General features: G+C 40.5%; 1 protein-coding gene across 2 annotated transcripts in view; it reads left to right on the top strand.

The window, feature by feature from the left end:
- Positions 1–27,747, top strand: part of ASB6 (ankyrin repeat and SOCS box containing 6) — a 504,325-nt gene that overhangs the window by 223,951 nt on the left and 252,627 nt on the right. For both annotated transcript variants that reach the window (XM_044058564.1, XM_044058565.1), the window contains exon 5: positions 12,980–13,088. In XM_044058564.1, coding sequence (XP_043914499.1) covers positions 12,980–13,088 — 109 coding nt within the window. The remainder of the gene's footprint in view (positions 1–12,979; positions 13,089–27,747) is intronic.

Below are 27,747 nucleotides of genomic sequence, written 5' to 3'. Positions count from 1 at the left end.
CTTCCCCTCTTGGAACAGGCCTAATGGCTAACACCTCCTCATACAACCTGATTGGGGTATTCTTTTATGGTGTATTTGCTTGCAACTACTGTTTTTTCATTATATTGCATTGCATTATTACATAAATTTATGTATTGCCTTCCTTCTGGGGGCACCTGACATCTGGGGCAAGAAAAACTGAAGAAAATGGAGTCGGCTGGTTCTTTTATACCCCTGTCACACTGACGTCAGGGAAGAAGCGACGACATCCGACGCTGGACCTAGACTTTGGAATTCGGCCGACCGAGGACCCGCTTGACGGCAGGAAAACCCCATCTGTTATGACTGCAGCTGTATTAGCACTCGAACATCTACATTTATGGTAGGTACAAAACTGTACTTTAATGAGTATTAAAACAGTAAGTTTAAAAGAAAGGCTGAGTACATTTTTTATTGGACTGTATGGGCAGACAGCTTCTTTAAAGTAAGTGAGCCCTCATATTTAATCTTGGTCAATCCCAGTGTGTCCCTCATACCTGGGCATGTACTCATTGATTTTGAAACGCTGCTGTAGCATGTCTTTACAAAGAACTGAATGTTGCAGTTCTTGAGGTGTATGATTAGCTACTGTCCCTGAAGCAGTTGCTTTTATTTTCTTGATGAGGACCTTGAGGGACCTCATGAACATTTTTAGCTGTTCAAGCTTCTTAATTTTTACTGGAATGTCATTCCACATTGCTGGTTTAATTTTAGAGAGAGAATTTTCCACAGGTGTTTATTGTGAAAGGTGGTCTAAGCAGGTGAATCTTGTCACAAACGTAGAGATAATGTCTCTGATTTCTGAAAGGTAGTTTACTTAGAAGAGAGGGCAGTGTGTTTTATGAATAATTGTGTGAGTATGAAGTGTAGAGGCGAAGCCTGCCCATTATTGTAAGCATTTGTTTTTGGTACATGTAGTGTAGTGTTGTTGTCTTTGGCTATGTACGCTAATGAATCTGAGAATTTTGTTCTGTGCAGTTTCAAGTAGTAAGATATTCTGAGAAATCAGCAGTGAAATAATTGAGAGGTTGCATTCAAGCCATGGGAGCAGTACATTAGTGGCAGTGGCTGGCCTTGCTTCAATGGTCCTATTTTGTAGGAGACTTTTAAAAATGACACAAAAGCCTCAAGTAAATCCTGGCATTTGTGTAGCGCTAACAACCTTTGAGCCAGTTCTGAAACCAGAAGTATGCAGATTGTCATAGAAGATGCAAGAGTGGTATGGCATATAAGCAGAAAGGGGTGGAAATGAGGGACCCATTCTTACCATTTCTCATACCAACAGTGATTATTTTTAAATTGGCCATCCAAGTGGAGTGTGTCTCTGAGTGTCTGTGTCTCTGAGTGTCTGTGTGTGTCTGAGTGTGTCCATTAGGATATTTCCTCAGTTGGCCTATTCTTCCCTAGTCTTGATACTGGAAGATAGGAAAAGGAATAGTTAAAAGCCAGAGACTAGAGTTTTATCTTCTGGGAGACCAGATATTGTGGATTCTTCTGAAAACAGCCCCTACCTGCTGGCTGACATGTGCAGTGATGTACATGAATGTCTAGAGCAGAAAGGGGTGGAAATGGAGAACCCATTCTTACCATTTCTCATACCAACAGTGATTATTTTTAAATTGGCCATCCAAATGGAGTGTGTGCGTCTGTGAGTGTGTGTCCATTAGGATATTTCCTCAGTTGGCCTATTCTTCCCCAGTCTTGATACTGGAAGATAGGAAAAGGAAGAGTTAAAAGCCAGAGACGAGAGTTTTATCTTCTGGGAGACCAGATATTGTGGATTCTTCTGAAAACAGCCCCTACCTGCTGGCTGACATGTGCAGTGATGTACATGAATGTCTAGAGCTGCTGTACGTTCAGAGCAGACTGCATTGAATGCACTGTTTAGATAGGCTTGTAACGTCACTCCCTGTGTACAAGAAAACAGTACTGGGCCTTCAGCCATGCAATACTCCTTTGACAAGACTTGCCCCCATCCCCCAGCATGGCTGAGTTGACCTTTGTGACTTTCCACTAATAGAAACCAGCTCATTAGGGCATAGTCAGGAGTCATTCATCGTCGCAGAGCCAGCTGGGCAGCCTGAATAAACTTGAACTCTGCAAATTGTTTGTATTCCAAGTCATGCAGGGAAATTCACTTCAGACAGAAAGAACTTTATCATTACTGTGAAGAAGTTGGGTAACCTAGATGTATGTGTATATATATTTTTTTAATACCTGTCTTTTAAGCAATCGACTTTCACTGTTCTCGTCTTGTCTTCCATTCTTGAAAAGAGTGGAAAGTCAGTGCCGTTTCCTTCACTGGTCTTAAGCTGATGTAGTCATTCACGCTATTGTCTTTAATTCCAGAGTTAGTTATGAAGGAAAACACAGAAAAGCAAGACTTGTACTCCGTGCTCCTTTCTAAGACTGTTAGCAGTTATGCTGCTAACACACTGATCAGTAGTAAAGCGTATGGTCTTGCACAGTGAGTTGTTAACGCATCAGGAACAATACCACAGTCTTGGTTCTCAGCCTGGCTGCTTGGACGATCTCAGTTTGATACCTCATAGCCATCTTTTTTCTACAGGATAGGTGACTGTTGTAAAAGGAACTAATAAATCGACCAAATTGTGCTTTTATTAATGGGTTATATTTTCCAACTGGTGTAGAAAGAAAGTTATATTTCCAGTTTCCAACTGACTGCCACAGCTATTTGAACATGTTTCTGCAGCATATAATAGTAGCTTGGCCTACACTTTTATTAGTATATATTTGTCTGCTTTCTCTGTGTGTTTACTTGAAGACCTGTACTTATAACTTCTTTGTCAGCTGCAAAATAGCTCCAGAAGGTTCTTCATCCAAGACCTTCACGATATTCTCTGGCTTTTGCCTGGGGAAATGATCATGTTATGTAGGGGTAGTGTAATGGATAGAGGTGGAAGGTGGACAGGGAAATAATTTAGGTTTAAACCCTTTTATATCACCCACTAGATAGACAACTGCCTCACTGATAGGACCCAGGAGGTCAAAGTAGGTGAGGCCACCTTCACCAAGAGGCCAGTCACTAGCGGAGTCCCCAGGACTGCTCCTTTTTGGCATATATTTCTCTGAAATGGAAGCAAATGCTAAAGGTTTATAGTTGACCAAATTTGAAGATGCTTGCAAGCTGGGGGTTATCATCAACTCCTCAGCAGACAATAGCATTCTTCAAAGTCTGTCACTGAATAGCAAATGGTGACTAAGCCATGGTCTTAAACTCAGTGCTAAGAAATGGGAAGTCAACCATCCTGGCTAATTACTACATTGATAATATGCCCATAAGAGTTTGACCCATTGGTCAGGGATCTGGGTATGCACATAGACAGTAGCCTTAATTCGACCACCACATGGCCACAGTAATGAGGAAATCCTTCTGTGTTACACAACTTATAAGAAAGGGCATGGCGTCTAGGTCCAAAGAGCTCAATTTCCCCACTGTACTCTGCCTTTTTATCAGACCAATCATAGAGTACAGTGCTCCCTTTGGTATGTACCTGACAGACATATGCAGCAACTAGAGTGACCTCAGAGGTTTCTTGCAAAATTAATACAGGGCGTAACAAACCTGCATTATGCAGAGCACCTTAAACTCCTTTCCTTCTACTCAGTCTCTTACAGAATGCTGAGGGGTGATCCATGCCTGGCTTACAAGGCATCCACAAACCCCACATGTATGAATCCTCCTACATATTCATAAGTGAAGAAGTAAGAGAAACTGAAGGTTTAGGGTCCTGAATTTTGTCTGTGACTTAAACAGAACATGCTGGATTGACAGATGTGTCCCAGAGAGTGCCTGTCATATGGAACAGGCTTCCCATACATGTGGAGCTGAGTTCATCTATTACCCAGTTTAAGCGCAACCTAGACCAGTGGATGGGGAATAGGAAATTTACACCAGGCCTGGCACCCATGTCCCTTATGGACAGAGGTAACTTATAAATGCTTGGCCCTTAATTTTCTATTTGGATACAGGACATCATTATTTTTTCGGGAAAACTTGGCTAGGTTTAGAAAGGCCCCACTGGTCATTAGTCTAGTAACAGTCTATGAATCTATTAATTTAAATGGTGTAGTCCAAGGACTGCTCTGTCGGTGTGAACTTACTGTTCATGGGTATAAAATTTTCCTTGGTGTAAGTTTGTCTGCTGCTAATGAACAAGTTATGCCAGATAAACCTTCACATAATGCACCCTAAAAAGTGCACAGAGTTCCCTCAAAAAGTTGAGTAAAATCTTTCCGTATATTGCTAATAACTATAAAATGGGTATGGCAGACCAGAACTTTATTTCTTTAACATTTGTTTACCGGGAAAGTCCAACTTAGAACAAAGCCAATTTTCAGTGGTCTGGGGAGAAACACTCCAGATGCATGTCTTTGAAACTTGGGAGGAAACCGGAGTACCTGGAGTAAACCCACATGAACGCAGGAAGGACACACAGACTTCGCACAGAACGCACTCCAGTTGAGAATCGAACCAGAGGACTTCTTGCTGTGAGGCGACAATGCTACCGCTGCACCACTGCACTGTCCCTTTTAGAAGAAACTGAAGAGATTGCAGTTATCACTGTTATTACAGCCAGTGATGTAAACATCTTGCTAGATCCTAGCAGAAACTCCTTTGGTAGAGTAACAAAGGTTCCAGAAAAGTAAGGAAGGGCTTAAATTGCTGTAGTAATTGGGATGGTGTTTGAAGGATGCCTGCAGGCGAATTTGTAGGAAAGAGAAGGTACTCGCATTTTGTTATTGGGTAAGTCTGATGAGGTTCAGTCATGTTTTCATTGTTGGGTGTCTCAAGAACAGGGTGGCAGATTGTAAACAACTGCTGCTTTATTCGACCATATGACCATTGAGCTTGTAGTAGTGCTTTAGGGTGTTGGAAATTAAAGCCATTCCTGCCAGATAATAAATTAGTAGAAGGCATGAAGTACTACATTGCATGGTTATGTGAGCTGCCTGAGAATAAAGGATGATTAGAATGAGGATCAGGAATGGTATAAGAATTGCATTAGATTTACAGTATGTGGCAGCAACTAGGAAGAAGGATGAGTTACTTAAATTCTAGCAGGAGGATCTTTCGCCATTGTGGTGGGCCAAGGTGGTTGGGGAAGAGGGAAAGGTGAAAAGGGTTTGTGAGTTGAGTAGAAGGATTCTTGAGCTCCTGAACTGGAGAATCTGGGCAGCTGTGTAGTATTGGAGAAGAAGCATGCACTGACCTTAACGTAATCAGGTGAGGATGGTGATGTGTAAAATAAGTGCAGGTGAAATTTCGGCAGTCCTGTGTGGGAGGAGGACTGATTTAATTACTAATTATCAAATGCCTTAAGTAGTTTAAGTGTTTAGATAGATTTGTAGTAAGAATAAACAGGGAGATTATGAAGCTGTTTTATTTGTCTGTTTTTAACTAGTCCAGTTGTATTAATCTGTGAATTGTCCAAGCTACCACATGCGTTTTGACTGTCTGTCTGTCTATCGAATGTTGAGATAATGTAAGTGCTACTAATAATTTTAGGTTCATAGGCAAATACTGGGCTATCAAGTCTGCAGACTATTACAAGCCTAGCCAATAACCAGAGGCCAGAATCAAACCCTGTACCTTATATCTGTGAGGTTATGAACTTAACTATTATGCTAACCCTCTTGAAAGCTGGGCTTGTCCTGGATGTTAAGCCAGAACCTGTCGTATCCAAAACAAGAATTATAGCCGTAGACCATGAGCTATGTGATTTTGCTGTTTGAATTGTAGCAGAGGGATGTAGCTCCAGTTTTGAAACTTTGAGGGGTTTGAGTGAGAGGTGTAAATTCCATCTGTATAAACTGAAAGTTAAATATCTCAAGGTAATTTTAAACTCAGAGGTGCAGGATATTCTGGATATGAATAATGAAGTGTTAACATGCATTAGTAGGAGAAAGTTTGAATGCATATATAGGGAAAAGATAAGATACAGCAGCAGGATAAGACAGGAATACTGTTAATGATCTAGGCTGAAGAAGATGCATTAGTAAGATAGGGGAAATGGTAAATCAGAGGAAGCCCTATGGGGAGGTACATCGAATAGAGGTTGGATTTGGGGCAGTTGAGCAGTAATGAAAAGGACTTGTAATACTCGTGTAGGAGACATGCTGAGACTAATTAGATGATGCTGTGGTATAACTTGTTAAAACTGGATTTAGCGGGGGTGCAGGATTTTGTCATTATTGCTGTGGTGGAAGATGTGGGTGTGGGTGACTAGTGCATTTTCAAGACTGGTTTTGAAGTCATGTGGAGCTCTGGCTATCAAAATATTGGAGATGAGATTGTTCTGTCCCATGTGTATTTTTCATTAGAGTGATCTAAAACATCAGGACATATTGTGGAGGAATTTATGGCAGAACAAGAAAACTGTAGAATAAAAAATGTATAAAGGACTGAGAGGGTGGGATGTTGTGGTAATGTAGATATTAATATAAATTGTATCAGAAACATACTGAATGGAAGGATAAGATAAATTAAGGAGTAGGGTGACATCACCTGAACAGGATTATGTACAAGTGTAGGCAACTTTTTGATTACTGGGGACATTAATATTGATTAATTGCCCTCTGGCCATTGATATGAATAATTAATTTTCAAGAAGCATCCTGTTGTGTTTCATAATAAGAAAGTGCATCTGCCCTTACGTTTCTGTCTCCGATCACAATTGCCACACTAAAATTAATGGAAAAACCTCCTGCCCTAACAGTACACTGCCTGTAGCAAGGTGCTCAGCTGCATTTTATTGCTGCTATTGCATTGAGCCTAGGCGGCCTCCCTCTCCCGAGAGTGGACGAGCCAGTATCAGCCTCACTCCCATCCTCCCTTGTCTGGTCCATCTGGCACCAATGTTGTTAGTCGAACCTGGGTCATGTGAAATGCTTTAATGGATTTGTCCCTCTGCGCCATGGGCCCAGACTTGAAACGACTGGTTCTCATTCAGTGTTTCCCTTCCCATGTTTGGAAATAGTGCAGAGGTAGTAGTACATTGTGCTGTTCCCAGTCACGTCTTTTCATAAAAGCTAAAAAGGTAAACTGTATCTGGAAAACTGGTATGTGGCAAGTGGACTGTTACAGTTTTCAGTGGCAGTCAGGCCACTGACTTATCTTGGGCAGAAGGCCCAATGGAAATATAAGTTCCACTCCCAACAACTAGTACTACTGTGATACTGACCACTTCATCTTACCGCCACTACTAATACCATTGTATTCCATCTGATTACTCAGGAGCCTTCTGAAGGTGGCAGTATGCAAAGTGTTTACATCTTTAGCCGAAGACTAATAAAAATACCAGAGAAACGGTGTTAGTAAGCAGTACTGTGTTGGAGAAAAACAACAGTGCTACCTCAATCACTGAAACTGTTCTTGTTACAGATAACTTGACACTGTCACTGTCAGGAGTGAAAACACCTGCACATAACCTTAGAATACAACAGCCACAAATTCTCATAATTTAATAAGTTTTAGCAGTACTTCTGGATTCTTGCCACACTCCAGTAGTTCTTAGCAAACATGGTGCACATGACTGCATGCAGTTATTGAACACAGGGGGTGGGGTGGGGGTGGTCACAGCATTGCCTCAGAATAAAAGCAGTATTATGTTTGTGGCTTTAAATCAGTTTTCTGTACCACTTAGTAACAGAAATTCCTAGAGGTAAAATTATCTGTAAATTAACCTAATGTACAAGAGATCATAACAAGCAGTGTACACCACCAAAGCCATAGTTCTCCTGTATATCTGACTGATTGCCAGCTACAAATGACTAACAACACAAGGACATGGAGGATGTGTGGAACTTCTTAGTATTAATGGTAGTGAATTTTACTACCCTTGACATCTTCTCTCAAGCTATGTTTTGGAATCAGAAACAGCATAGATACAGCATAGGAGTGTTGTAGTGAGTTGGTGAGATATTATTTCATCAGTTATACTTGAAAGAATGGATGGGTTTCTTTAAAGAATGCTGTTAGCAGTGTGCTTCTGCACCGATGGGGTGGGGCTCTGTGAATCAGCAGCAAATTCTGTAATACATGAGTCAGTTAATATAATACAAAGCTGATGTGCAGTGCCGCTTTTGACTTTGAGTCTCCATATTCCTTTTTTTGTTCAAAACATGGGAAAAAGAGGGTTGGTCATGGTGATGAACTTTCTGCTTACTTGTACTCCACAGATTTATACAGTTGAATACAATATATGAAAGTTTTGTTAGGGGAATAGTTTCATCTGTAGCCAGGATTTGATTGTAATGCAAAGGTCAGTCACATTTGCTGTACACTGTATATTTCAAAACAATCTCAAAAATGCTAAGTGTACCTTAGTGTAGTTTACATAAAAAACTTTTTTTTACAGTACTCTTGGCTGCTGGTGTAGTATATGAGAATTGGAAGGGCTAATACTGGTATGTGTTTTTTTCTTACATTTTTGTCAATGTTAAAAGCAGCAATTTGTCATTTTTTTACTTGTATTTAGTATTTCAATGGCCAAGTAGTCTTTACGAATCAGAAATATCCCTTGACTCCCGTATTCTGTGGTAAACCTGCATATGTCTGTTATCTTGCAGTTTCACCCTATAAACTTGTCTTTTAATGCATGTTTTATTATAATGTTAGTTGGGAGGCAGAGTGGATCATGCCAGGAAGCTTAATAAATGCACAGAATAGATGTAGCTTAACCTCCATAAAATCTGTATTCCAGCTGAATCTTCTGGAAGAACTGTGTGCCACATGACATGCAAATACCTTTGTGTAATATTAATACCGTACTGTGTGTGTGTGTGTGTGTGTGTCATGATCAGTTTACATCAAAATAAAATGTATTGTGGACCCATCTGAAGTACATTTTAATAAGAGAAACTTCAGTCTACAGAATCGTTTTTAATTTCTAATAGTCCGTATATCCATCGGGCTTTTGTTGTCTACAGAATCTGAAGAATTTCACAGAAGTATTGGTCGTCGTTTTGGAACAGCGGCTGTTACACTACACCTCCATTTGAAATACAAACTTGAGCAGCTGTTCAGTCTTACATTTTTCTGTCTCCGTTTTTATCTAGCAGGACTGATTGTGACACTTCTGGTTGCTGTACTTCCTAGAACTTTGAGGTTGACATTTATTTTGTACAGATGTCTGTGATTTCTCTTACATAGCTTTCCATATTCCCAACGAAGTACATGGGATTTTGGTTTTGCAGCTTTACCAACTTCTTCAGGTTCATACTGTGAACTTCAGTCACTTTTACTTTCACTTTGTCACCAGCATGCAAGTCTGGTAGTCTTCTGCAGTTCTGTCAGAATAGTATTTTGCCTCTACCGATTTCTTTCCAGCACTTCATTCACTTTAATTTTCGAGCATTAGTACTGTAGTTGAAGGAGGTAATCCACATTTCAACCTTCTGCCCATCACCATTTGGGCTGGTTATAGACTGACTCCCTGCTGTGGAGTATGCCTGTATTTGAAAACTACAAGTTGAAAGTTGTCATAGGTTGATTTTTCACTGTTCAGATAGCGGTTTCCATTTGCTTATTAACATGTTGACTGGGCATTCTATACTTGAATTCCCAGTCATGCACAAGTCCACTGAATTCCTGACTTGTGTAATGCAAACCACTGACTGCTGTTAGTATATCTGGAATTCCCTGTCTGAAGAATGTGCACTTTGAGGCATTAATCGCACTTGAAATACTTCGGTGAATTTGGAGTAGCAATCCATACATATGAAATACATGGCTTATTTGTTTCAGCTTTACCCCTGAGAGCTGGCATTATTTCCTGAGACTACGAAGTGCTGGCATTGCATTAAGTTTTGCTTGTGTGTGATTTTCACTTGTCAAGCATTCTAATCCTGTAAATACATCAGCATAGTTTTGCAAGCTAGTACTGTGGCTGTGCGCCGTATCTGGATTATCAATGTGATGGCGTTACTCTGAACATGTGCTGCCTTTCCCTTTACACTCTACATTCATTTCTAACATTTTACAAGCCATGAAACTCTTGCGTCTTAAATTGCTAGTTTGAAAGTGGAACCTGTATGCCAGGTTGTTGTACTTGCATGTAAGATGTTTTTGATTTAATAGTACCTTCCAGTGTCCAGAACATGTTGAGTTTCATACATTTGTCTTTTGTATTTTCTAATCCTAGTTATCTGAGTATTTTCTGACAAGATGTTCTAGTCTGCACCAGTGACTAGTTTAAATTCTGCATTTTGTTGGATAATTCTTAATATTCCTTTCCAGCAGTCTACATGTATTACTATGTCAGTTCCTCAGATGCATTTTCAGATTTAATATTTCCATTTTTACATTGCCAACATATAGCTCTTGTTTATATCTGTTCAATTCACAAATTCTGTTTTTTTAAACCTATTTATTAAAAGATTACATTTGTTTTTAAAAGTGACGTGCATATATGGTAACAGAAAAGAAAAAACTAAACTAGCATTTTCCTTTATTTTCTTTCAATATACTTTTTAAAAGTTTTCTTTCACTCCTGCAAATTGCTCAGTTCATGCCTTCCCTTAAAATTCATTCCTCATCCTGAGCACTTTTTGGCATGTATGGTTTATTTGCGTGTAATTTGCTCCATCCCTGTTCTAAAGATCTCTCTTCCAGTTCTTTTGTCTCATTTAGAGTATTCAGTTATTGTCGGTTTAAATTTTAATTATGATTTTGTAGTAATTGCTTTTTGTAGCCAGTAATGTTAAACTTAATAAGGCCTTACAGTGACTGGACAAGTCAGATCTTGTATCCCAGCTCAAAAGTATCATTTTTTTAGAATAAATTGCCCCCCAACATTTCTAACAAAGTATTCTTTAGGTAGTTTTTGAAGTCTGCCAACTCTTTAAATTCAAAAAAACTTGTTCCAGTTTACCTCTTTCTATTCCTTATGAGCACATTTTTATTTTCAGTTGATCATATTAAATGTCCTTTCTATCAAACGTACTGTAGAATAGATTAAATACATGACAGTGCATCTTTGCTTACTTGCTTATAGCCACACTTGTTGCAATCCTGAATTAAATTTTTTTCATATACTTATTTCTATAACCATTACTTCTGCAGCACATCCTGCCTTTATTTCTCACTTTGTCTGTTTGATTCACATTTTATTTTACACACTGACACTTTGTCATTTAATAGTGTTGATTTCCCTTTTCATAACGTGTGGACCATTTCTCATAAAAGTCTGCACATTGTTACATCACTTTTTATCCATCCATTTATTCTGTCTCTTAGAAAAACATGCAGCTGACTGAACTCGGACTGTGGCAGTCTCTGTAGGACTACATGCTCTTGTAAAGAACAAATGTCTAGTAAATAGCAAGTTATTGCTGGGCTGGCAGTAATTATGCTCTGTGGTTATGCTGTTCAGACCATCTTTCAGATCAGGTAAGGATATCTGGAGCTTGCAGTGCACACATCTACATTGCTGGTTGCATGGCATGTCCTTTATCTTCTCTGGTAGCCACTTCCACCTTGTTTCCCCAAAGTGGCTGTCACCTTGATTGTCTACCCTAGAGTGGGGAAGAACATTTCCAAGAGAAGGTGGTCCAAACTGCTTTGTAACAGCCTGTACAAAAATATTTGTTTGCTGATCTCATAAGTGGCCTGTCAACATATAAGACACATGAAAGTTCTTTTACTGGGAGAATACTTGCTGTGCCATGTTTGCATCCCGAACCAAAATCAGTTGCACCAAGCTCTGCTGTCTGATTTTTCCCATTTTAGAACTGGATGAGGGGTATTCTTGAACAGTTGGGCCCTCCTAGACTCCTTTGTACGTGTCTGACATGCTGTCCATGTTCAAGTTAATTTAGAAATCCGTCATAATATGTCCAAAGTCATTGCCATAGTTCCATTAGGTCTTGGCAGTTGTGGTTCCCTGTGCTTTGGCTTCATCTTCTGGAGGAGCCTGTCCGAAAACCTCTGGAACCCTACTTACTCATCTGGCAAGCCTCACCTGGACCTTCATTCAGCTGCATGACTATTTTACATCTGCTGATGCCCCCCCCCCCCTCACACACACACACACACACACACACACACACACACACACACACACACACACACACACACATATCTGGTCTTTAGTAAAGGTAGAATGGTCTTGTGGACTGATCTTGCCTTTATGCCTAGTTGTCATAGAGTGCAGTTTAAATCGGTCAGTAAACTTTTCTGTACATTTTACAAACTACTGCAGTAAAAGTATTGCTTTGTATGGATGCGTTTAGACAATCCTGTGAGGATCCTCACTTGTATTTCTCCTGTGCCAGTATCAAATTAGACACCAGAGTCTGTCAGTCTGCCGTGGTGCCTCTGAGTGCGCTAAGTTTTATTAGGCAAAGTACAACAAGGATTTGTCATTCACACCTAGTGCACATGTGACCAGAAAATTAAATGCATCAAGACGTTTTTAAAAGGGCATCCTTAGATGCCATCTGTGTTGCTGCTGCAGCATAGGCTTCTCTGACCACTTTTGTAAAACTCCACAAGCTGGAAGTGAACTCAAAGCTTTCTTCAAAACCATAGGCATTTGAGGTGTGATTGTAAAGTACCACCTAGGAGGATGAGATTTGGACTCTGTCTTGATGGTATTAAAAAGAAGATGGACTAGGCCATGTCAGGCATGTAAGTAATGCGATGATGCGTGGTCACAGTTGTGACCCATCTTCTCCAGTTATACCCACCATCCACTCCCTAGTGTTTGGCATGTGAGGTCTAGAATGGGGCCTTGTTGTATGTGTTTGTATGTTCTGTATTGTGGACATGTTATGTTTCTCTCAATACAAACTTTTGCTGAAAAAAAAAGAAGAAATGTCAGATTTAGTTTTTTTTTTTTTTTTTTTACTCAGCTGGTACAGTAAGAAGGTTAGAGTTACTTTTTAAAATTACAAGAATATGGACAAAAATTTAGATTGAATGTTTTCTACCATGTAGATTCATGAAAGCAGTCCCCTTGACTTGGCAAGTGAGGAGCTAGAACGTGTCCCTTGTTTGTTGCTCCTACTGGACCTGGGAGCAGACGTGAATGCTGCTGATAAAAACGGTAAGTGCCAGTTTTGCCAAGTTTCTCTTCTTGTCAGATTTAGATATTGAATGCACTGAATTTTGTCATGGTTGTTTGTTTGTATGTTTTTGTTTTATTTATTTATTTTTTGAGTAATGTAAATATCTTATTCCTAGCACTATTCAGTGTTGCATACTATGCAATCTCCATGCATGGTACCCTTGTTATTTTGGCACCGATTGCTATAACCGTTTCTTAATTATATGGCTGTACAATACTAATAAAGCAAACTCTCACCAGTCAGTGTTTACATTCAGTTATCAATAACTTGCTATTGTTAAGCATGCAAATCCATGTCGCAGTTAGCTGGTCTGTTCAGTCTTGTACAATATTTAACTTAATATTAAAAAAGTTAAACACATAAATTAATTGTTCACAGTCTTAAGTTGATGTCAGGAATTGATAGGAGACTATATTAGTTTAGTTACACTCTACTACAGGTCCTAACAACTGTGCCAGTTATTTCTCAACTTGTACTGAGGTTTACTTTATAAAATAAATATTGCTATTGGTTAGTTTCCTCAGAGTAAATATCCTCTTCAAGTACAAAATCCAATATAGCATCCCATACATCCGTTTTTTATACTATGAAGTTGCGTTTCTTGTTATAGTTAGGGTTACCACTTGTCCCTCTTTGTGAGGGACAGTCCCACTTTGGGCAGTTTTGTCCTGTGAAAAAATCTAAAAAATGGCAAATGTCCTGAGATTTTAAGACAGAAAATATTTACTAAGTTTTCTTTAATAGTTGCATACAACATTTATTTTGTATCTGAAACACCTGAATATTATATGAAATACCATAATCAACTTGTATCCTACAGGGATAAGCTTTTATTTGGACAAAAACAGTGAACTGTCCTTTGCACTCCCTCTGGGTATGTCTGTCCTGCAAACTCACATGTTTCTATAAACAATGTCCCACTTTGGGCATTTGAAAAGGTGGCAACCCTAGTTATAGTTCTCAGTGCCAGTTTTTTAATTTCTGTAGTCATTTCTAAACCTCTGTTATTAATGGTTTGTCTTTGGTTTTCCATTTTCTAGTTACAACTTTCATAGCCATTGTCAGTACTAAAGATATTTTCTTCAATAAAATGAATCAGAGGGAGAAACACGGCAGAAATAATATAAAAAACTTTAATATGGTTAGCGCGTTCACATCAAAAGATGGTTCTTCAGACCATGAATGAAACAACATAAGCTAAAACCACTTTATATACTTACTAAGCTCTACCAAATTGCTGTTAATTAATGAATTACATTTATACATCTATTTAACACTCAGGTTAAACAAACAGTATATTAATAGGTATCTAGTCTGAGACATACTACATCTTACTAACTCAAACAGTTTTATATACAAAATAACATTTCATCACTAAAATAAAAATCAATAAAAAATATGTATGTACATAAAACAAGTTTATGAAATTTTGGAAAGTGAGAGGATGCCTGAGGAATGGAGAAAGTGTTTTGGTACCAATTTTTAAGAATAAGGGTGATGTGCAGAGCTGTAGTAACTACAGAGGGATTAAATTGATCAGTCACAGCATGAAGTTATAGGAAAGAGTAGTGGAAGCTAGGTTAAGATGGGACGTGATGATTAGTGATCAGCAGTATGGTTTCATGCCGGAAAAGAGCACTACGGATGCAATGTTTGTTCTGAGAGTGTTGATGGAGAAGTACAGAGAAGGTCAGAAGGAGTTGCATTGTATTTTTGTAGACTTAGAGAAAGCATATGACAGGGTGCCTAGAGAGGAGTTGTGGTATTGTATGAGGAAGTCGGGAGTGTCAGAGAAGTATACAAGAGTGATGCAGGATATGTACGAGGGTAGTGTGACAGTGGTGAGGTCTGCGTGAGAGTGACGGATGTGTTTAAGGTGGAGGTGGGATTACATCAAGGATCAGCTTTGAGCCCTTTCTTATTTGCAGTGGTGATGGACAAGTTAACAGACGAGATCAGACAGGAGTCCCCGTGGACTATGATGTTTGCAGATGACATTGTGATCTGTAGTGAGAGTAGGGAACAGGTGGAGGAGACCCTGGAGAGATGGAGATATGCTCTAGAGAGAAGAGGAATGAAGGTCATCAGAACTAAGACAGAATATATGTGAATGAGAGGAAGGATAGAGGAATGGTGAGGATGTAAGGAGTAGAGGTGGCAAAGGTGGATGAGTTTAAGTACTTGGGATCAGTAGTTCAGAGTAACTGTGAGTGTGGAAGAGAGGTTGAAGAGAGGTGAAGAAGAGAGTACAAGTAGGATGGAGTGGGTGGAGAAGAATGTCAGGAGTGATTTGTGACAGACTAGTACCAGTAAGAGTGAAAGGGAAGGTCTAAAAAAGGGTAGTGAGACCAGCTATGTTATATGGGTTGGAGACAGTGGCATTGACAAAAAGGCAGGAGTTAGAGCTGGATGTGGCAGAGTTAAAGATGTTAAGATTTGCACTGGGTGTGACGAGGGTGGACAGGATTAGGAATAAGTATATTAGAGGGTCAGCCCAGGTTGGAAGGTTTGTAGAGAAAGCCAGAGAGGCAAGATTACGTTGGTTTGGACATGTGCTGAGGAGGGATGCTAAGTATATTGGGAAAAAGATGCTAAGGATGAAGCTACCAGGTAACAGGAAAAGAGGAAAGCCTAAGATAAGGTTTATGGATGTGGTGAGAGGGGACATACAGGTGGTTGGTGTGACAGAGCAAGATGCAGAGGACAGGAAGAAATGGAAACAGATGATCTGTTGTGGCGACCCCTAATGGGAACAGCCAAAAGAAGATGATGTACATAAAACAAGTACAAAGTTTTTAGTAAAAATTAACAATATAAACAGATTTTATAAACGTCTTGTTTAGGGGGGATGCATTGTTTTCAATTTAAAGTTATTGAATGCATTTTTCAAGATTTAAGGTTGGGTGATATGAAAAATAAACTGGAATTGAGAGAGTTAAAATGGATTATTGAGTTACAGGCAGAAAAATAACCAGGGCTTAATGATAAAACATCGATCAAGCCCTATTTAAAAACAAGACATTTATAAAGTGGTTTTAGCTTATGTTGTTTCATTCATGGTCTGAAGAACCATCTTTGATGTGAAAGAGCTTAACCGTATTTAAGTTTTTTATATTATTTCTGCCGTCTTTCTCCCTCTTATTCATTTTATTGAAGAAAATTTGTTCATTGGTGTGAGAAGGAGTTAATTCAGTGTGGCTACACTATTGACTTTCAGTACTAAAGATAGCAACACTTTCACTTCTTTATGCATGTTATTTTACACCAGCTCAACAAAAACACCTATGTACTTGGGCTAATTTCTCTTCAAGTATAAGGCTTGGCATGTTATTCAAATAATTTTTGTGTTGAAGCAATTTTGTAAATTCACAGAATATGTACTCCCCAGGACCTCTTCTTGAATTATCACTGTTCCAACACATGTCTCTTGTCTGGGGGAACATTTTTTTCAGGTCTTGAAGTGGTATAGAAATATGTAGTGCAGAAATTCTAAATGTTCTTGATTTCATTACATATCTAAGATTAAGACATATTTGTCTCCACTGCTCACACTGGTAATACCTTTAAACATTCACTCCATGCTGTTTTCGCCTTTGTACCGTATTGTCTTCTCAAATCAAATTTTGTTGATATGCTGTACTTATTATTCTTTTCCAGTCTGCCATTCTCTTGTAGCCTCAAATACATACAATCTACTATTTGTGGTTTAATAAAACTACTTTCCAACTTTTGTACATTTTCAGTGAATGCATAACATTAGATTAGTATATGCAAGTTAATTTGCATTCATCAGCCCAAGTATTTGTCTAGCTTCATCACTTTTAATTATCTGCTTTTATCATCTACTTTCAAAATGTAGGTTCTTTCTTATCCAAATGCTCCTGACATTCTCGTGTGTCTTTCTTATTATCTGTTGTTGGTGGGCTGATTTCCATGGTCTAACTTCCTTTAACATAAAACATCTGCTTAATACTTCCATGTATGCAAGACTGTACATAATAGCCAGAATATTCATTTCCTCAATCTGCCCAAATGCCCAAAAGTGATTTTGTTCTTACCTCATTGATACCATGCCTATCATATGCTTCCATGTGAACATATAATCCATATGGTGAATCAGATGTATTAGTCTGTGTTGCATGATCTTACAGTATGCCACCAAGTCTGGAAGCCCCAAACCACCTTGTTCCCTTGTCAGTATTAGTTTCTCTGTTGCATCCTTTCCCTTTTGTTATTGCATAGAGACTCCTTAATTTCCTTTTTCAACCCCTCCATATTTGTTATCTCGGTTGATGTATTGAAGCCTGATGTACATAAAGAATTAGCAGGCCTGCAGACATGTTAATCACATGTATCTTGTAATCAATATCCACAAAATAACACTTTCCATAGTCTGTTCTTGTAATTTTTTCAGTAGATTCTTCCTACATTTCCTTAACTGTTTGCTCTATATCCCATTTCAATCAAATCGCTAAGGATTTCATACTGTCATGACACCACAAAAACAGGAAACTACCAAATCATGCGTTGGAGCAGAGTTCATTAATGCAGCCTTTCATTTCCAGCAATTATTTTACTTCCTGCTATCCTATTAAAATGTTACAATTTATCAAGTATAATTTTTGTATTATGTTTTAGACAGGTTGTATATAAATATTATGTTATCTGTAAAAAGGGCTATTGTCTCATTAATATTTCTGCAGTGCTATCCACTTATGTTTGATTATCTTATGTCTTTGACTAATGGTTCTAAATGTAAAACATGGTAATGGTGACAACCTTGCATAGTTCCTCATGTTAGACTGCACACTACCACATTCTACCCTAGCTTGAACTGCTTTGTAGATTTTAAATATTAATGCTATCCATGTTTCTGGAAACTCAAGTGCCTCAGTGAAGCTCTTCATAAATTCCCTACTCAATTAGTGAAATGTTTTTTCAGCATCCAGTTCTGTTAACATTAATGTGTTATTATTGCCATGTGCATCCTTTTGTTTTCTGTATCATAATTGTTCGTTTGTTGCAGTTGGTTGTTGTGCTTTTATAACACTTGTTCCATTTAGGTGTTGGCAGTGACTGATTTGATATTGCTAATAAGCCATTAGATTTAAAAAAATGTTGTCTATTGTTCGGAGCAACCCATCTTGATGAGCAGATGTTCTTTGTGTTTCAGTGTTGCAGTCACCACACTTGGGTTATCCTGTCAGGGGTAGCCCTTGGCTTGAATACCAGAGGTTTAGTATTTCTGCATTGGTTGCTGTCACTCCAGGACTGACGTCAGGTAGTCAGTGGTATAAAATCAGGCAGCCGACGCCATTACATCAGTGTTTCTTGCTGAGGAGCCTGAAGCAGAAGCAGTTTGCACGAGTGCCGGTCGGCCACTGCCTAAGATGTTCGTCGTGTTTCACTGTTGCAGTCATCACACATAGGTTATTTGCCTGCAGGTAGCCCTCAGTTAGCCGGAAAACCAGAGTCTTGGGATTTCTGCGTCAGATGCTGTCGCTTCTTCCATGACGTCAGGTCATCAGGGGTATAAAACAGGCAGCCGACGCCATCACATCTGTCTTTCTTGCCATGCAGTGCCTAAAGCAGAAGCAGTTTGCAAGTGCCGGTCAGCTGATTCCTGAAATTTTCGTTTTCGAGTTTCAGAACCGAAGTCTTCAACTAAAGCTAAGTACCCCGTTGGGGAAACTTTTTCTTGCTCCTTACCGATGTCAGTAAAAGTTAATAATTGCATTACTTGTGGAAAGCAAATACCTCGTAAAGATTTTCATTCGTACTGTATTCCTTGCCTAGGCCCTGACCACGATGTACCATTCTGCTGGTTTTGTGCTTTATTTAATCAGCGCACCATGCTGCCTGTTTTGTGCTTTATTTAATCAGAGCACTATCAGTTGTGGGTATATTTTCGCCTCAAAATATTTCGGTTCTCTGTTTAATTATCCAGAAATGTCGGCTAGCCATCCGACTACCGGGATTCCAAAAAAGCGCAAGGATAAAGACCGAGACAGGCCACCGAGGTCCAAAACTGCCTACGACGCTTCTCCTACGCCAATCGCCAGTTTGCCGGTACTCAGTGAGGTGCTTTCCCAGCCCCTGATACTCGCTACTTCTGATTTGCAGGCCTCTACTGAGACCCATTCAGAGTCTGGTATGCTGCGAGATGCTTCAACTATGGAACCTGCGGATGTCTTTACCTTGGATGGGTCTGGAGCCACTGTGCAGGCACTGGCTTTTGAGGGTGTATTCAGGCCTGTGGATATGCATATTAAACCGATGCCTCCTTCTTCTTTTAGGCCTAAATCTCGAACCATGCCTAAAAATTGGCACCCAGGCCGCATGCTCAGGCCTCTATGCCTAAAAACCAAATTATAAGAATGGCTGAAGATCTTATAACTCTAATCAGGGGAAGCCAGCCTCCCCCTTCTAAGAGACATAGGACTGAAGTTGTTTATGAATCTTCTGACCAGGATTCTGATTCTTCTGATGATCTGGATTTGCTCTTATCTACTTATGAGGATTCTGATGCAGAGGACTCTATTCCCTCTGCCCCCCCCCCCCCCCCCCGAGGATTTTTCTTTTGGTAAAACCTGATATACTCTAAGGGAGCATTTCCACCGAGTAAGCCAGGATTTTTCTGATTCAAAAAAGAGACTTAGGGATTTTTTACTCCTGCCTCAGCTTAGGCCTTTAGCTATTCCTCCTGTACTAGACATGCTTGATGATGCTTTTTCGGAATCTAGTTTGGCCCCTGATTCCTTGCCTCCTGCTCCCAGAAAGCCTGACGGATATTACAGGGTTCCTGATTCACACAAGTTCCTTTTTAAAAATCCTATTGCGGATCCAGAGACTATTTCACAGGGACCCAAGGACATTAAGGCTTGTACTGCTAAAAATCCTACCTCTTCTGATAGAGACTCCAGGGCGCTGGATAGATGGGGTAAGAAGGTTTACACTTCTGCAACCTTGGCCATTAGTGCTTTAAACTGCCAGTTTCATATGTTAAAGTATCAACAATATGTTATTGGATTGCTTAAACAGAAAATGATGTTTATTCCTGACTGTGCGGAAAATAAAAATTACAGGATTTAATGCATTCTGCTGAATGGGTTGGAAAACATACTTTGCAGTGTGGATTTGATTCTTTAGAGGCCTCTTGCAGAGCTGCTGTTACTGGTTCTGTGCTCAGAAGGCATGCTTGGCTTAAGGAGCAATCTTTACCTGATCATGTTAAAGCTAAATTGTTGGATGCTCCCTTAAATCAGGACTGCCTGTTTGGCAACAAGGCTGAGGAAGTTCTTAAAAAGATGGAAGATAAAGCTAAATCTATGCAAACTGTTAACGATTTGTTACTACTTCAGCCTCCTAGATTTAGTAAGTACTGGCCCTCTAAGAATTGGTCCTTTCCAGCCTCTTCAAGGTCTTCTCAAGCCTAACCCAGACGTAGCAGGTTTCAGTCCCAGGGGACACACAAGACTAAGCAGTGAGGGGTTTCTGCACCCAAATCAGGGAGTAGTAAGACTCCCCCCTACGGAAGACTGTCTCAAAGACTTGCTTCTAAAACTTCCAAACACTTCCCAACTGAATGCTGCTTTAGGCGGAAAGATTGGTCTGCAGGCCTAAAACTGGGAACTCATTACCCAGGACAAATGGTTTTTAAATAGTGTCCCAAGGATACAGATTTCACTTCCACACCTTACCAACACCAAGCGGATGGCCAGATCTACCCCCAAATCAGTGGGCAGAGGCCAAAAAACAAGTACTTTCTCTCTTATGCATGGGGGCTATTCAGTTGGTACCAGAAGAGGAAAAGGGACAAGGGTTCTATTTGAGACTTTTCCTGGTACCCAGAAAAGGCAGTACATGGCTTCCTATATTGGACCTTTCTACTCTAAATACCTTTCTGGTGATTCCAAAATTCAAGATGCTGACTCTTCACCATCTGCTTCCTATGCTAGGCAAAGATGCATGATTGGCAACACTAGACTTAAAAGAAGCATACCTGCACATCCCTATCAAGGGAGTCTTGTAGAAGATACCTACACTTCAAAGCAGGCTACATGCACTATCAGTTCTCTGCACTGCCCTTTGGCTTATGTACTGCATTCTGCAGGCAAAGAAATATTAAAATATACCCATATCTGGACGATTGTCTAATTCAGGCAGAAAGCCAGGACATACTTTTGAATCATCTGGCCTTTGTTCAGAGGGTACTGACTTGTCTGGGGTACACCATAAACGAAAAGAAATCACAACTAGTACCCTGTCAACAAATTTTATTCCTGGCAGCAAACTTGAATACAACTTCCCAGATGGCTTTCCTCACGCCAGAGAAACTGATTCATTTGATAATCTACTTCAGACAAGTGGCCACAAAAACCCAGTTATCTGCAAAGCAAACTCTGCAAGCCTTGGGGTCCATGGCCTCCTGCATTCTTCTAATTCAATATGCAAGGCTGCATATGAGGAAACTGCAATGGTGTCTCAAAAGTCTATGGTGTCAACATTCACAGGATCTAGAAGCAATGATTCCTGTTATAACTTGCCTACGCCTAGAGTTCCTTTGGTGGGCAGAGGTCTGTCACCAAAACAGGGGACTACCATTCACAATACCCCCTGGCACCCAAACCTTAACAACAGATGCATCAGACTATGCATGGGGGGCTCACTTAGCAGGGAAGTGCATTCAGGACAAATGGAACCCTTCTTCCAGGACTATTAATGATAAAGATGGACAACAACACTGTTATGTGGTACGTAAACAAGCAGGGGGGGGGGGGGTACACATTCTTACCCTCTCTGCAGACTTGCCATGGCATTGTGGAACACAGCCCTGAGCTATCAAGTACATTTACAAGCTCAATTCCTGCCAGGAAAACTAAGTACACTGGTAGACGAACTAAGCAGAAACCTCATGGACCCACACGAGTGGAAACTGAAGCCAAGGATTTTCAACATGTTGACAAGCAAATGGGGGAGCCCAGATATAGACCTGTTTGCCTCTCCCCAAAACTATCAGTTGGACAAATTCTGCAGAAGGACTCCCCACAAACAAGCTTGGAAGGTGGATGCTCTGTCCTTCAGCTGGAAAAAAAACTATCGGTTTATGCCTTTCCTCCTCTGCCTCTGCTCTCCAGAGTGCTACTATAGGTCAAACAAGACAAACCAAGGATGATTTTGATTTTATCTGACTGGCCACAACAACACTGGTACCCCCTCTTGTGCAGTGTGTCACTGTGAGCCCCATGGCACCTGCCTCAGACTCCTACTGTATTGTCTCAGCAGGAGAAAAAAATTCTGCATCCTCAACTTCAAACACTGAATCTAGCAGCCTGGCTAATTACATAATTTCTCCTTTATCATCCCTCAGTAAAACAATAATGGATATCATTTTAGAGGCAAGGAGGCCTAGTACCAGAAAGTCTTATGCTGAAAAATAAAAGATTTTGTGCCAGAAAAATGGAATAGATTTTGTGCCTGGAACCAGTCACTAGGGATGAACACAACAGTGCCCATTTTACCTCAGATTTTACAGTACTTAACTGAGATGCTTCATAAGGGCCTGTCTTTCTCCTCCATCAAAATTCACGCCTCAGCCATCTCAGCTCATTGTAACACAGAACCATCCCTCTTCTCTCATCCACTGCTTAAGCAGTTCCTCAGAGGGGCCAAAAATCTACAACCACCCAGGAGAGCTCCAACTCCAGCCTGGGACTTCAACTTTGTATTGGAAAAGGTCACCCTTTCTCCTTTTGAGCAAGCTGCCACTGCGGACTTAAAATTTCTTTCTTGGAAAACAGCTTTCCTTTTAGCGATCACTTCAGCAAGAAGGGTATCTGAATTACAGGCCCTCATGGCAGTGGAGCCTTTCATCATCTTTCACGCGGACAGGGTGTCCGTCAGGACCAATCCTTCCATGCCCACGGTGGTAGCCAGTGTGGCCCTTAATCAATCCATACATTTGCCAACCTTCTTTCCTAATCGTAATTCCTAATTCTAGGACTTCTCACCTAGTGTATCTTGCTAAATGTTCCATGTGTCCTAGTTACTATGTTGGGAAGACTGATAGGAGTCTTAGAGAAAGAATATATGACCACTACTATTGTATTAAGAAAAAAGATACAAAAAATGCTTTATGGAGACATCTGGAAAAAAACAGTAATTGTTGTATGTTTTATTTTGGCATTTTGGATATAGCTAAAGAGAATCCCAGGGGAGGAAATATTAGGAAGAAGCTGGGTGAGTTAGAAACTAGATGGCAAATAAAGTTAGATGCATCAACCCCGCCAGGGTTGAATGATCATATATCTGTAAAACCCATCCTGGCAAATATGGGGTAGACAGATACATTGGGATTGTAGTAGCTACTCAATGCATGGAATTTGCTCTATTAAATTTATTCTAAATCACTCATATATTCATGGTATAGAGAGTTAACAGATTGTATATATTTGTACAAGCAAAGGTATTCATTGGTAATGTTTAAATGAATTTTTAAATGTATATCTTAAATAAATGGCACACTGGCACTTTAAATTTTTAAAATTGACACTGTAATTAATTAATTAATTTGATTGGAAATTAATGTATATAAATCCAATGGACAAGAGGTTACTTTGTTCTGAGGAAGTCTAAGTGTTTTAGATGAAAGCGCTTAACTATTGTATGAATAAAGGAAGTTTTTATATTACTATGGAGTGCCAGTATTTCGAATCTGAGCCAGAGGGAACTGATTGTACTATTGACTTTTTGAGTTGACTGTTTCCTGTGTTATTGATTTTCTTCTTTCCTAATCCACAGAACAAAGGGAAATGGGTTCTGCACTCCTTAGACATGCACAGACAACTTAGATTCTACTTGGACAGAACTAAACCTCAAAGGAAATCTGATCAACTGCTGGTGGCATTTGCTGCAGGGGCAGAGGGGAAGGCTATTTCAAAGCAAACCATTTCCAAATGGATAGGCCATTGCATTGATTTTTGCTACAAACACCATGGAAAACCTGTCCCACAGGGGATCAGACCCCACTCTACCAGGGCTGCATCTACCTCTACAACGTTTCTCAGAGGCGTCCCTACCAGGGACATCCTAGAAGCTGCTACCTGGAGTTCTGTACATACTTTCACCAAGCATTGCCATCTGCCAATTTTCTCTAAATCCAGAGCTGGCTTTGCCACTGCAGTCTTGCAGGGCCTTTTAGCGGGTCCTAATTCTATTTAAATTCCTCTTCCCATCCTTAGCTTTGGGAATCTAGCCAAAAGTGATGACTGCAACAGTGAAACACGAAGAACATAGTACAGTTGTGTACACTTATCATAAATGTAGATGTTCGAGTGCATTCACTGTTGCAGTCCAGGTTGCCCTCCCTCCAGCCCCCTTCTTTTTCTTTTTTGAATGTACCTCCACTTTCCTTTACTATCTTCAAAAGCTTTTTGGTGTATTTGCTTTAACCTTGTATATTTATAGATTTAATTGCTTCCTATTAAGGGGGCACCTGACATCTGGGGCAAGAAAAACTGATGTAATGGCGTCAGCTGCATGTTTTATAACCCCTGACGACCCAAAGTCATAGAAGAAGGGACAGCAACTGATGCAGGACCCAAAACTTTGTTAATCAGGCCGACTGAGGGCTACTGCAAGCAGATAACCCAAACGTGATGACTGCAACATTGAATACACTCTAACATCTACATTTATGTTAGGTGTACACAACTGTACTTTTTGATTCAATAGAGGCATCTTGCAGGGCTGCTGTCACTGGGTCTGTACTTTGAAGGCATGCTTGGCTTAGAGCAATCTTTGCCAGATCATGTTAAAGCTAAATTACTGGATGCTCCCTTAAACCAAGACCACCTGTTTGGCAAAAAAGCAGAAGTAGTACTTAAAAATATGGAGGAAAAAGCTAAATCTATGCAAACTGTTAAAGATTTCCTGCAAGTACAGCCTCCCAGATTTAGTAGGTGTTGGCCCTCTAAGAATTGGTCCTTTCCTGCCTCTTCCAGGCCTTCTCAGTCCAAACCCAGAACCAGCAGAACTCCCAGGCTTCACAAACCCAGAACCAGCAGAACTTCCAGGCTTCAGTCCCAGGGTGCTCACAGGACTAAGTAGTGGGGGGCTCCCGCTTCTAAAGCAGGAATTAGTAAGACTCCCCTCTATGGTAAACTGTCTCAATGACTTAACTTTAAACCTTCCAAGCCCTGCTCAACTGACTGTTTCTTTAGGGGGAAAGATCACCTTGCATGCACAAAATTGGGAACTCATTACCCAGGACAAATGGGTTCTAAATATAGTTTCCAAAGGGTACAGATTCCACTTCCACTCCCTACCAACACCAAACAGTTGACCAGACCTACCCCCAAATCAGTGGGCAGAGGCTCAAAAGCAGGTTCTCTCTCTTTTAAGCATCAGAGGAATGGGGGTAAGGATTTTACTCAAGACTTTTCCTGGTAACCAGGAAAGACAATTCCTGGCATCCTATCCTGGACTTGTCTATCCTAAACACATTTTTGGTAATCCCAAAATTCAAGATGCTAACTCTTCACCAGCTGCTTCCTATGCTAGGCAAAGATGCCTGGTTGGCAACACTGGATTTAAAGGAAGCCTACATGCACATCCCAATAAGGGAATATTGCAGAAGATATCTACGCTTCAGAGCAGGCTACATGCACTATCAGTTCTCTGCACTGCCCTTTGGCTTATCTACTGCACCCAGGGTATTCACAAAGTGCCTAGCTCCAGTCATTGTATTTTGCAGGCAAAGAAATATTCAAATATACCAATACCTGGATGATTGTCTAAGTCAGGCAGAAAGCCAGGACATACTATTAAATCATCTGGCATTTGTAAAGAAATTGCTAACTTCTCTGGGGTACACCATAAACGAAAAGAAATCAAATCTTGTATCCTTGCCAACAAATTGTATTCCTGGGAGCAAGCTTGAATACAACTTCCCAGATGGCCTACCTCACACCAGAGAAACCAGTTCATTTGACAGCCTACTTCAATCTGCTGGCCACAAAGACCCAGCTATCTGCAAGGAAAATACTGCAAGCACTGGGGTTCATGGCCTCTTGCATTCTACTAATTCCATATGCAAGACTGCATATGAGGAAACTACAGTGGTATCTAAACAGCCTGTAGTGTCAACATTCTCACAATCTAGAGTCAATGATTCCTACCATACCTTGTCTAAAGATAGAGTTCCTTTGGTGGGCAGAGGCCTGCCACCAAAACAAGGGACTACCATTCACTCTATCCCCTGCTGCCCAAACCCTAACAACAGACTCATCAGACTATGCATGGGGGGCTCACTTGGCATGGCAGTGCATTCACGGCAAATGGAACCCAAGTCAAATACACCTGTAACTTTGTAATGGAAAAGCTCACTCTTCCTCCCTCTGAGCCAGCTGGAAACGCAGAGTTGAAATTCCTTTCTTGGAAAACAGCCTTCCTTCTAGCCATCACTTCAGCAAGAAGGCTGTCTGAATTATAGGCCCTCATGGCAGTGAGGCCTTTCATCATCTTTCATGCGGACAAAGGTGTCCCTCAGGACCAGTCCCTCATTTATGCCCAAGGTGGTATCCAATGTGGCCCTTAATCAGTCCATTCATTTGTCAACCTTCTTTTCTAATCCATAGAACAAAGGGGAACCAATACTGCACTCCTTGGACGTGCACAGACAACTTAGATTTTACTTGGACAGGACTAAGCCTCTCAGGAAATCTGAACAGCTGTTGGTGGCATTTGCTGCAGGGGCAGAGGGGAAGGTCATTTCAAAGCAAACCACTTCTAAGTGGATAGGCCATTGCATTCATTTCTGCTGTAAGCACCATGGAAAACCTACCTCGCAGGGGATAAGACCACATTCAACCAGGGCTGCATCTACCTCTACAGCCTTTCTCAGAGGTGTCCCTACCAGGGACATCCTAGAAGCTGTTACCTGGAGATGTTCTTCGTGTTTCACTGTTGCAGTCATTACATTTGGGTAATCTGCTGGCAGGTTGCCCTCAGTCGGCCTGATTAACAAAGTCTTGGGTCCTGCGTCGGTTGCTGTCCCTTCTTCCATGACGTCAGGTCATCAGGGGTATAAAGCATGCAGCCGATATCATTACCTCAGTCTTTCTTGCCGTGTGGTGCCCGAAGCAGAAGCAGTTTGCAAGTGCCGGTCGGCCGACTCCTGAAAGTTTCGTTTTAGAGTTTCAGAACCGAAGTCTTCAACTTAAAGCTAAGTACCTCGTTGGGGAAACTTTTTCTTGCTCCTTACCGATGCCAGTAAAAGTTAGTAATTGCATTACTTGTGGGAAGCAAATACCTCATAAAGATTTTCATTTGTACTGTATTCCTTGGCATGGCCCTGACCACGACGTTCCTTGCTGTCAGATTTGTGCTTTATTTGATCAGCACACTGTCCGTCGTTGGTACATTTTTGCCTCTAAATATTTCGGTTCTTGGTTTAATTATCCAGAAATGTTGTTGGTTAGCCATCTGACAACCGGAATACCAAAAAAATGCAAAAAAAAAGACAGAGATAGGCCATTGTGGTCCAAAACTGCTGACGACGCTTCTCCTATGCCAGTCACCAATTCACCGGTACTCGGTGAGGTGCTTTCCCAGCCCCTGATACCTGCTAATTCTGAT

Source organism: Protopterus annectens, chromosome 16.part0 (genome assembly GCF_019279795.1).
Source record: "Protopterus annectens isolate FY-2018-M chromosome 16.part0, PAN1.0, whole genome shotgun sequence".
Lineage (NCBI taxonomy): Eukaryota > Metazoa > Chordata > Ceratodontiformes > Protopteridae > Protopterus > Protopterus annectens.
This window is presented reverse-complemented; position numbering and strand designations above follow the sequence as displayed.